This window comes from Medicago sativa, chromosome 2 (assembly GCF_051527215.1).
Source record: "Medicago sativa cultivar Bolivia chromosome 2, Bolivia_mono, whole genome shotgun sequence".
In the NCBI taxonomy this organism is placed as follows: domain Eukaryota; kingdom Viridiplantae; phylum Streptophyta; class Magnoliopsida; order Fabales; family Fabaceae; genus Medicago; species Medicago sativa.
In genome coordinates, this window is record NC_140750.1 from 23,652,039 (window position 1) to 23,664,982 (window position 12,944).

Genomic DNA, 12,944 nt, shown 5'->3' on the forward strand with positions numbered 1-12,944 from the left:
TGTGTTCAAATATCATTTTCCAAAACAAAAATATCCCAAATAAAATATCATTTTTCAGAAAAGTAACATTACTTCTCTTCCCATTATTTTATTGTTATTAGATCCACAATTTTACTATAAATATCAAGGTCCATCTTTTCCCTCAACAAAATAATTAAGGTCCACGTTAACAATTTTTCTTTTCGGAAGAATTGGTAATATTACATAGTTCATCTCAATAGCGTGTAACAAAATACTTTCAAAGAAGGATAGGGGTAAACAATTTCAAAGATAGTTTATGAATTTGCATTTACCGGTGAGATCTTTGACCAAATCACCACCGTGCTCGGATAATGGCGTATAGGAACTGCAGATTGTAAAATTCATGTTACTTTCTGAGGAGCTTGAGAAGAAGAACATATATGCAATATAATAATAAACAAGATATTTCAATTCTTTGACGGTTTCTTTTCTTCATTTCTTAAACTAATCTGCCCAAGGATCATCTGAAACAGTATTTCATTAATAATAAAACAGAAATTTATCATTGCTTTTGCTTTGAATCATCTATATATATTGTTATGGTTTTAATGTTTAATAAAGACCATGGTTAAATTTCTCCATTACTAAGTCAAAGGTCCTGACACTACTAATAAAAGACATGTCTAGTGTCTGATACCAACACGATATTTGTACATGTGACATTCAATTATTTCATTTTTTAAAATTAATAGAGGTGTTGACATGTTAGTGCTGTTTCCGGGTATCTCGTGTATGAACCCCTGATCCTAAAATTCCTGTTATGTTCTGGTAAGAACATATACAATAATGAACTTTACATCATGTCAAAAAAAAAAAAATGATAATAAACTTTACATATTTCAAATGTTTGACGGTTTCTATTCTTCATTTCTTATGCCAAAGGGCAGTGAAACTAAACATTTTGTAATTCCAACCAAGGGGAACAACACTTGGCCAGTCTGCATGCCTCTACGCATGAGCCGGATTAGTCGTCCACCTTTGGTCGGTTGGAAACTGGTGCGAAAACAAAAAAAAAAACATTTTGTAATTCCCAAGGATCTATTGAAACAGATATTTTGCGGAAATTCACCATTGCTTTAGGCTTTGTTAAAAATAGAGAACAATTGTCCCCGTGTATGATAATTGATGGAATTTGTATAATAGTAAAATTAACGACCAAACCAGCTTATAAATATGAAACGACATTAAAAACATATTTTAATTATATTATTATTTTTCATTTAAGATAATATGGAAAAAATGAGAGAAACATATAAGCAACGTATATTCAAATCTTTGACGGTTATGTTCTTCATTTCACAAGCCAAATAATTATAAAATGGAAATTAAACATTTTGTAATGGCCAAGGATCAAGTTAAACAAAAAATTTACGAAATTACACATGTAAAAACTAAGGTTAATTAAGAAAATGACCCCTATAAATATTTATTTACAGTTTCGTTTTTAGTCCCTAAAAAGTAAAATCGTATTTTTTAATCCCTAAGAAATTCTCCATTAAACTTTTAGTCTATGATGTTAAATTAGACTAACGGAGAGTGATATGGAAGTGTCACGTGTATTGGTACTATAAAAATAGTTGAGTAATAAAAATTACGATTGTCGATTTTGCTCTTCTCTTTCGACCTAAAGCAAAATCCCAGTTATGACAACCTTGAGATGTGTTTAAGGAGTGTCTAAGGTGTGTCGAAGCAAAAAAATAAATAAAATTTGAGCACTTCTTTTAAGTTGTCAAACACGTGTAGTACGGGTGCCATCAGGTATCAAACATCGAGACAGGGCCGGACCCTAGGGGGTGCAAGCAGCGCTATAGCACCGAGCCTCCCCAGGGTATGGGCCTCAAAAAAAAATTTATAGCCCAGTACCCCCCACTAAAAAAAATACTCTTTCTCTGATACATACCAACGCGCGCGTTTCATTCCTCTCACCATCAGTGTTTCGTTTTTCTTCTTCCTTCATGGTTCAAACGTGATTGCTGACTACTCAAACGTTTCCTCCGACTGCATCTCTCAACCAATTCGATTTCTGACCATACCATCATCATCATCGACCATCCTATTGAAGTTTTCCCCTTTCCAAAACAACACTGACATTGTTACTCTGTTAGGTAAATAACCTCTCTTTCGTTGATTTCTTTTACTTCCTTTCATGGAATTGGCTGATTTTTGTTGAATGTTAAAATTGCTAAATGCTGGAATAGAGATTGATAGAGATTAATTTTATGAGTTCTTCAAATAGAGATTAATTTTGGTTATTCTCTATTTTTGGTGGTTCTGTGCAAGTTTCCACTTTCCTTTTTTGTTGTTTTGTTTTAGGCCTATTAGAATTGAGTCCTTTTTGTACCAAAAAAAAAAAAAGAAAAGAATTGAGTCTTCTTACTTTTGTTGTTAGGTGGATATTTTTTTTGGGAGGGTGGTTTGAGGTTTCTCATGTATATAGTAGTGATTTTCACATTTGGTTGTACCGCATATATACGGCACCTTGTATTTATCTTTTAAAATTTTTACATAGAACATTGTTCTTTAAAAAAAAAAAATACATCTTTATGTTATTACGGGCCTCATTTCACTTCCAGCACCGAGACTCCAGATTCGTAGGAACGGCCCTGCATCGAGACATATAATCTTATACATGTCTGTGCCTTTTAAGTTGTCAAACACGTGTAGTACGGGTGCCATCGGGTATCAAACATCGAGACATATAATCTTATACATGTCTGTGCTCGAATGGTTTAAATGTCAGGTGAGTCAAAATGATTTAAATCAGTGTTAAATTATATTGGTTCCCTTCATTTGATCGTATTTAGTTTACTATCAAGTTTCAGTGCAATTGTTTTTGCAAATACCCAGGAAATTGTTAGCTTTGTTCATAAGGAAAATAATATCAAGCAGTCACATCCACTTGCTTAAGTAATTATTTAAGAATTGTTATATGACGTAGTTTAGTTATCTCATTTCAATAGCGTGTAACAAAATATTTTCAAAGAAGACTTCGGAACCGCTTAACAATTTCAAAGTTTATTAGTAAAAACGTAGATGCAATTTCTATTTCTGTTATTTATTTCTGAAGCCAATGTGTAGGGATCAATTGAAACAGAAATTTTGTAGAAGTATACCATGGATTTGACTGAAGTTTACAAAGAAATAGGCATGGGTCTGTTTGGAATGTCTTATTTGAGTTTATCTACCGGTATAATTATAATTTTTGTGAGACTATTTGAGATAACTTATAAAAATAGCTTTTGACAATTTTCACGAGTTTTTCTCGGCTTTTTGGGAATAAGTTTAAATAATCATATAATCTTAGTTTATTTCTTGAAGTCTAGGGCTCGTCACATAATTCTCTTGAGATGTTGCGAACAACGAATTGGCACTTGCATACTGGTTCGTGGTACTTTTGCAAATTGGTTCGCACCAATTCCCCTTGTAATTCGCGGAAATTGGCATACCGATGAACCGAGACAAGTGAGTGAAGATCAAAGAAAGAGGAAGAAGATGTTGAGTAGGAGATAAAAGAAAGGAAGATTTTTAGTGCAGCAAATAAATTCTATAGGAAAACCTCTTTGAAGCTTGGAGGAAGAGAACGTCTCTTGCAAAATAACAGTGATAAAAAAAGAACAAAAACGAAATAAAAGTGAATATAAAAAAATATTTTGGGAAGTAAGAACTAGTTTGTTACCCCTTGCTACTATAGTTCTTCTACTTGGTTCCAATATTAAGATAACTTACTATACTTAATTAGGTAGCATTGTAGTACTACCAACCAACGTGTACGAAAGCTCTATAGACTATAGTCTATATCCCCACACATACCGAAATCTTCTCATGTCGCGTACCTTAAACCCATACCCGTACCGAGTATCAACGCGAATTGCAAATTATGTGACTATGGGCTAGACTCAGGAGAATTGACTCTTCTAGCCTGTGAACAATTTCAGGGTAGAAGCATTGTTAATGCGATTTATTTAAATTTTAACTCGCCTTCGGCACATTTTTCGTTCTCTCCATAGACACAAATTTGCTGCTAATTTGTTAGGATGTCTTTACAATATCATTTCTTACTATTTTATCCTTTTACCATTCCAATTGGAATTCCTATACAAATTCGCTTGTTATCTGCAGCAAAAGATCAGCTTTCAGGTGAAGTTTCATATCTTTCTTATAAGTATGAAATTCTGGGCTTGTTAAAAAAAAAGTATGAAATTCTGGAAATCTTATACCAGTGTGTTTGCTATTTTCTGATTTTTGGGATTAGTTTCAGATTGTGATATGGCTGGTTCATGAAGCTAAGTTTCATATATTTCTTATTAAGAGTATATATGAAGTCTTTGTTTATTTATCTTGTGCATTTTCTTTTTCCGTAATCCATGATTCATGCATCCATTTGAAAAGGCTCATTTACAAGAACTAGGGTTTACTGAATGAAGGTTTGCTTTAGATGTTTCCCACAATATTCTTGCATATTAATGGAACATGTATGATATCAGAAATATCTTAAACTCAAGGTATTAGCGTTATGTATGATCTTACAACATCACTCTTATGCAGTATAATAAAAGTCTGAAAAAGGCAATGATTCCATATATATTACAATAAGAGTACTGCTATTAGTCTATTTCTTGAGTTTATTATCAAACTTCTGTTATAACAATACACATTTTTCTTACAATAACAATCCACTACTTCTCTAGTACATAAATCATATTTTTACCAGGCTTAGATAGAGTACTCCAATAGTAGGTTGAGTAAATGATATCTGAAAACAAAGAAAATTGCAAACCTATGTACAAAAGTATTGGGAGGAAAGAAAATATTGAAATGAAACCAGGAACCCACGTCGAACCATGGTAGTATACTATGAAGAAGTTAGTACTTAACGCTACCATCATGCTTGTTACGGAGATAAATAATGTGACCAATCCACATATTAGCTTTAAAGGCAGTGATTTATAGAAGTCATACTCTCCATAACGCGAGACAAGAATAGACAAGAAAATCAATATCGCGGTCGCAGATGAGATGAATGCAGATGCATCTGATATTGCAAACACCAAGAATGATGTTTTATTCAAATAGTGTGGTTTTCCTGAGTCATCGGTACCGCCTGGTAAAGTAGTTGCAGCAGCAAACACTCCGGTAGCAATGACAGTTGAAATTAGCATGCAAGACTCGGCAGTTTTTTTCATCCACGACTCTGCGTTTTCTCTTAGTGTTTCATGCTCAATTGAGAATAGCTCTTGTGCAGTAAAGCCTTCAGAGTTTCTCATCTTTATCTGTGCAGGCAACATTATCTTCTTTACTTTCTGTCACATGAAAATATAGATATGTAAATTTTTTATATTGCTATTGACACAGGGAAAACACATACTCAATAATAAGCAAACACATGGAGAGGGAAATGTCAGCACAAAATTCAACATATTTGTCTAAAAATCAAATTACTATGCTGTAAAAACAAGGACAATTGTAAAAATAAACTGAGAGCATTATTTATATAGTAGAATAGGATAAGTGTCGAAGTAGCTCGCTTTTAATTTCTGAATAAAATGAATAAAAAAGGGTTGCATTGCATGTACCTCAAACCATAGTAACTCGACGCACATTTGAAAAGCAGCTCCAGAAACCAATTCAAGTTGACTTCGTGGTGCTAATTTTGCAGCCAAGTGCAATAAAGTGTTTCTGTCATCATCATTTTCATATGTCACAATGATACCCTTTATATGCCCTATTTGATGGACCAGATGGAATATACTAGCATGCCGATGCAATACAGCTATGTGTAATATAGTACGATTTTTGCTATCCACATCCCATATCAAGCTAGGATAAACACTAATAAGCTCTGATAAGAATCCAAAATTTCCAACTTCTGCAGCATCAAATATTAGTTGAGAAGGTTGATTAATGATTTCATTTAACTCCGGCTTTGATGAGTAGTGTTTTTCAAGAATCGTGGTCCAAAGAAATTTAACCAATTGGAAAACCACGTGATTTTTCATGCCTGCAATACCAAATATGGTTACTTGTTAATGAAACCAATGTAAAAGAATTTAAAAAATATAAAATTTAATGCAAGGGTTTACCAGGATTGGTCATTATGGGATTATGATCATGTTCAGGACAATGACAACCAGAATCCAAAGGCATTCGATTTTGAGCCAAGAGATGCAAAGCTGTCTCTTCATTCACATCACGTGCAAAAGCTAGTGCATTCCTATCTCTTACCATTTTTAAGGCTAAGTCTGCAATTGGAGAACATTATATTGATCAATGGTGGACCGATGATGGAAAATCGCTCATAACTTAGACAAAAACTGAAGTTGCCAACTCTAAATAGAAGTTTAGAGACCTCAAATTCATTATAGCTGAAACGGTGATCAAATCGGTGTTGATTGGACAAAGCCAATAGGAAACTAATATAAGTTGTGTATTAAGGCATTAATATTTGTTTGCGTTAGGGGGTTTGGTAGCTCAACTGGTTTGAGCTAAATGTTAAGGAGTTGGAGGTACTGAGTTCAAACCCAGACAAAAGAGTAAAGGGTTAATAATATTAATCTAACAACTAACTACTAACATTTTCCTTAAAAAAAATTAACAACTAACTACTAACATTTTCCTTAACATTTTCCGGTCAATTGGGCTTCCGTCTCATTTGTGAAGACAATTAATACTAAAACTTGCACTTAAAAGGATTATCATTTGTTGTTAGAGTTTCAAACCTTTTTCTTAAGCATTGTCACCTAATAGACCGTATGAACTACTCAAAATTCTATAGTTAGAGCCCGGTTTAGTGATCAAATTGTTGAAATCTTCATAGTGGTCCATTTAGGGATCAGATTTTCTAACTAGTCCCTAAATCGATCTCTCAATTAGTCGCTAAACTAATTAATTTGTGATCAATTTAAAGACGGATTTGCATAATAATGTTGCTAAACTATTAGTCTCTAATGCTAGCAAACAAATGACAATTTCAATCTCTCTAAATTAGTCACTTTAATTGAATTTCAACTTTCAGTAATACTTACCATAGATGCCAGTGTAGATACAAGCGAAGAACAATAATTCCCAGTCCTCATCTTCAAAACGATGTATTGTTTTATCATATAAATGCCATGTCATTTTGCATCTTCCTTGCAAAGCAGCATACTGAATAGGAGTATACCCCTTTCCACCCCTTTTTACAGGTAACAGTGAGTTCCTATCCAACATTAAGTCAACAATTTCAATGTTTCCAGCTGCAGCAGCAAAGCAAAAAGCAGTGTTTCCATTGACATCTTGCAATGCTATATCTTTGTCATCAAGCATCTTCAATAGTTCCTTCACAAAGTGAATTTGGTTTGCACCTGCAGCAATATGCAGTAGTGTAGGCCACCCATGTGCTATGGCAGCATTTTTTAGTTTATTCTCTTTGTCTAAGATGCGCTTTGCTGCTGCCCAGTTTCCGTTTAGAGCATGCTTGTGAATGGGAACGCAAAGCTTGAGAAACCTTTTCTTTGGATCATCACCTAAAACAAAAGTTCAATTCACAAGAAAACAAAGAAATTACATAATCATATATAAATAGATGTGTTCGGTTTCTCCATCATCCACAAATTTCATCTATTCTTCTTACAATTTCTCTCATCTCATTTCCTTCATGTCTACTCTAGTACACACCAAAGTTAAGTTCCAGCATATAAAGAAGCCATTTCAAATGTTATTAATTCCAACAAAGACATTATCAGAGTTGGAGGAGTAGCTCAACCAATTTTTTTTATTTAGCCAGTGGCACTCGAAAGGTGTTGTGTATTTTATATGGCGACCCTTGCATCTTAAGCTTCTTGATAATGACATTGATGTACAAGACATGATTCAGTTAGAAGAAGGTGGGAAAGGACCGATGGATTGTTCAAGCAGAATAGATTATGGTTATGTTTGTTTATCTAAGTTGATGTGATTTTACTTGAGTATTCTTTTTATGATTTATCGTGTTTTTTCTGAATAAATTACATTTCGAATTTGTTTTGCCTCGTATATTAATATTTTTAATTAATTTACAAATAAACAATAATAATAAAAATACAATTTAACAACGCTTGGCCAGTGCACATGCCTCTACGCATGAGCCGGATTAGTCGTCCACCATTGGTGGGTCGGAAACCGGTGCGAAAGCCAAAAAAAAAAAAAAGACAATTTAACAGTTAATTATATTAAAAGTGCAATGGTAATACAGTGTCCACAAAATTAAATAAAATACAAAATCAAGTACGAATGGTGGGCAACATTAGCACATTTTTTGTGAAAATGACCCGGTGAGCCAACATAGTACATATTTTCTTGACACTTTTTCAACATCACCCATTTCTGTCCTAATGTGATTACTATTAATTTGAGACGCCGTATATATTTTTGGATGTTCTGTCTATATATAGTGTCTTATGATTTGTGATTGATAAAAATAACTTGATTAATAAACTTAGTTGATTTGTTAAAAAAGAGACATAGAAGAACTCTTCTGGTTTCTATTCATTAATAGGCTTTGTAGATTTGGACCGGTGTCCGGTAACATAATATTGGTAAATCAATTTTGCAGAACATGGTGGAAGAAGAGAAATGCAGATATGCTAATTTTGCATAAGTACAAATTAATTTGAGAGAGAGGGAGAACCATACCTGTTTCCTCTAAAAACTCAAGATTAGGAGTGTCGTATAGAGCTGCTGCGGGTGCTTGTGGTGATACTGGAGGTGTAGGATTCACATTAGATGTTGTCACTTCCCTGTCAAAGAAAATATATATTTTGCAATTTTTAATCAATAAAATATTTCAACTAAGAAAACATAAATCAGTTTTTTGAACAAAATTGAATGTATGAAAATACTTAACTTGTCAAGCTCATCCCACATTTCCTTTGCCGTTTGACAACTTGAAATTCTCTTAAGATCATCTGGATTTATGGCACAATATAAAATATTTTCGGCTTTTGCTTCTTGTTCCATGTTCTTCATATCTTCATCATTGAATTCATCTTCAGATTTCAACTCTTCTTGACCATTTATTAATTTTTTTGGAATTTTTGGTCCATTTTTAATCACAAGCCAAAGTTTGTAGTCAACTGATTGTATAAATATCTTTGTACGCTCTTTCCATTCAGTACAGTTTGTACCATCGAAGTATGGTGGCTTTGAAATGGATCTCCCTTCAACGATGGTTGTGTCCATATTATTTTAATTGTGTTACCTGCAAATGATGGTATTGTTTCCTCATTAAGTCTAAGTTTTGTAACTTTTTTTTATTTTAATATGTTTAATCTTTTTGCTTAAATAATGTTTTGTCGTTGGGCTCAAGAATATGATTTTTAATTTGAAAGATTCCTTCCCCCTTACATGGACTGATCATTGCCAATTTTTCAAAGAGCAAAAACTATCAATAAAATGGAAGCAATTATGGTGCTAGGAGCATTTTTATGTCGATGCTTAACTCAAGGGCCAGGCAGTAAATTACTCATGGATCAAGTGAAATCTAAAAGAGAAATGATATGATAAAATATTATATACTGGCTTTAATCTAGAAACTTTAATTTAGAGTTTGTTGAGCGAATAAAATTTGATTTTAGAAAATGAAGAAATTTTTTAATATAGAGTTTGAGTTAATTAATACCTTTGTTTTTAGCAAAAGCCAAGAATATAACTTTTTCTTTTAACATCAAAGACAAACTTTATTTGATAGAAGTGAAAAAAATACAAATAGTACTGAAGTTTAATAAAAATACTATAGGTTTAAAATATATTTTTAAGGGAATTTTAAATAATTTTTAAAATCATTTGTAATTTTGTAATAAGGGTAATTTAACATTTTATGTAAGTAAAAATAATATTTATACAAAATTAAATATACTAATATAAAAAAATGAAAATATTTACATTTCCTTTTACGTTTTATTAAGGAAATATTTAATTTCATATTAAATAAAATAAATAAACGTTTTATTAAGGAAATATTTAATTTCATATTAAATAAAATAAATAAATTTTGAATGAAAATGAACTGACAAATTAACTTGGAAGAGTATATGGAAGACTTGTTAGAATAATTTTGTCAAAAAAATAAAATAAAGTGTTTGATTGTTAAAGACTCTTGGAGACAAATTACTCCAAGGACCACCTATGATTCCTTATTAGTGGATGCCCCATTAACATGTCTCCCTGTATAATATTATTGTATTTTTTTTTTTTTTAAGGATTGTCTTTCTTTTCTTTTGATTACAACTGAAGAAAGAATGTTAGTCAATATAGTACGACTATTAAATAATTATGTTTTTGTCGTTTAGTATTATTCATATCAGTGGTACATATTAGAGTAAAGAAAATATCTATGGCAAGATAGATAAATGTTTTTTTTTTTACAGTTCTATTACAAATTAAACATTCGTATAAGTATTCAATTATGAAATGTTTTCCATCATAGTGAATATTATTTGTGAATGAATAATGAAAAAATTTAACCGAGTTATGCAGTAAGCTGAAATAGTTTTTATTTATAGAAAAAGAAGTTGAATGCATAAACAATGAGCTTCATATAAACTAGAGGACTGAAAGATATAAAAAGTCCTCCTCAAAACAAAATATAAAAAGTTTGATCTGTGGCTAGTATTAATAAAAAAAAAATTAATCTCTAAAATTTCAATAATTTATATTTTTTATAGTAACACAACTTTTATTTTAATATCAAAATTCATATATTTTTTAAAAATACACTTAAATCGAGGCTATATATACAGGAAGAATCAAATTATACAAATCGCACTTGTGTGATATTAGTTTTTGATGACATTATTCTTATGTCTCTCTTAATCAACCATCATCTCTTATTTAAATAATTTATTTTAATCATTCAACTATAATTCTCTCTCGTCTAAAAGAAAAAGAAAAAAAATAAAAACATACAAGTAAGTTCGCAGTACTTTGCGTGGCTAAGATACCGATGTGGATTATGCCCTACGTCTACATCCGTGTGGCTTAAACAGTAAAAACGACACTAGTTATACATTGCCTTAGCCATCAGAAGTCAGAACTAGCAGAATCGAAGGTTCTACTTTGCTAACTTTGAGATGAATTCAAAGACTTTATAAATAGCAGTCCATATATTTGAAGACTTTATAAGTAGCAGTCCATATTAGACACCAATCAAAATGGTACGGTGGGAACCATTCTGTATATATTTATATTATATAGTATTCTAGTATAACCAAAAATTTGCGGCTAAGATTTCAAGTTTCAACCCGACAAAGAAATGTTAAAGCAACCATACCTGGAGGAAATACGATAAAAGGACTTTAATTTTCTCCAGCACTAGTCTGTACAATTATGACAAACAATATGATCAGTATATGTACTTTTGACTTATGAGAAACATTGTAAAAAGTAAATTAATACAGTAATAAATAATATAAGTACAGGAAAATTACCCAGATTTTTATAGCAATAAATTACCCATTTTTTTTTTCCTTCAAAAAAAAAAATATATTGAGATTGAAATCATAAAGGAATGGAAAATTAAGGGAAGAGTAAGGAAAGTGTTGAGTTTGAAGAATTATTGCTGATTGGAATTATATACACGCAACTAAAACGAGAAAGAGGAATTAGAGAAAAAAGAAGATTGTGATAAATGAAGGAGAGAAGAAGGGGGTAGTGTGGAAAAATGGTGCTTCCCTTTGGCCGATTTGGCATAAAAAAGTTAGAAATGCAAGTTAAGTATATAGTCAACAACCGACCATTATTATATCTTTCTATGCATTAGTGCTGTTTGTTCTAGAACTTTAGTTATTTACAGTAATTTTGTATTATGGAATATTTACAATAGCTGTAAGAAACCACTAAAAAAAAGCATCTTTGCAAGAAGAAAGTTAACTGCATAATTAATTAAAGAGAAATGATATTTGTACTAAAAAAAAGTTTTACAGATAATTATTTTCGAATATTTTAGAGGATATAAACTTTGTTTTTTAAGGTTTCAATAACAATTGGATAGGGGTTCAATTCTTGGCTCATACTTAGGAACAAAAATTGGTTGAAAAGGAAAACCTACCTTATGTGCTCTTAGGTTCTTCGACAGATATAAACACGGCTAAACAGTGGGGAAAACTTTGTACGAATATCATGTTACCAGACGAAAAACAATATTAGTCATTAAAATGGCCCAAATATATGTCTCAACAAAAATATAACAATAAGTGGGGATTTTTTTTGTGATATTATTTTAAAAAAAAACAATTCCTCGATTGCTAAAAGAATTAAAGAATATTCTACGGACCACAAAAGGCCACACAAATTACCAATTGATATGAAGGACGACAATAGGCCACACTAGTTTCTAAGAAAATTAGTCAAAAACAATTTCAAACACAATAGATTCCACATGATCATCAAATAATTATAATTCATGAAGCATCTGTATTCATGAACACAACAAGAACAAAATACTAATTTTTCAACAGAAAGAAAGAACGTTTCATGAACACACTTCCACCACTAGTTTCTCTTTTCCTTCATTTTGTGCTGCTCTCAATGTTTTTCAATTTTCTTTTGGTGCAGCTATTGCAATTCCAAGCACTCAACGATTTGCCAATTGTAAATTCACCCTATGATGCGTGTCAGTTTAGGGATTTAAAATTGACTATCACTTTTTTTACTATACGCTCTTCTCATGTGTCCTATTTTTTTTTTTTAAAATACATTTTGCTCGGATTGTATAATCCGAACGCTATTTCGATTATATAATCTGAAACTTTCCTATGTATAATGCAAAATCATAAAATTCCCTCATTTTCAACAGTTAGGTTTTCCTCAAAAACTTCTCTCTCACCACCTAGAATCTAAAAATCCAACATTGTGTGAGTAATTCTTAAAGAATTTTTGCTCAAAAGGATCACATGCCTTTTCGAACACCA

General features: G+C 31.7%; 1 protein-coding gene across 1 annotated transcript; it reads right to left on the reverse strand.

Annotated features, from left to right (window-relative positions):
- Positions 1–4,568: 4,568 nt before the first annotated feature.
- Positions 4,569–11,724, reverse strand: LOC146945657 (uncharacterized). The gene is made up of 8 exons (XM_085743960.1): positions 11,463–11,724; positions 11,306–11,351; positions 8,882–9,235; positions 8,671–8,774; positions 7,044–7,523; positions 6,102–6,260; positions 5,595–6,019; positions 4,569–5,321 (listed from the first exon to the last, which is right to left on the reverse strand). Exons 3-8 carry the CDS (start codon positions 9,214–9,216, stop codon positions 4,698–4,700), a joined length of 2,127 nt encoding a protein of 708 aa, XP_085600086.1. The 5' UTR covers positions 9,217–9,235; positions 11,306–11,351; positions 11,463–11,724; the 3' UTR covers positions 4,569–4,697.
- Positions 11,725–12,944: the final 1,220 nt, after the last annotated feature.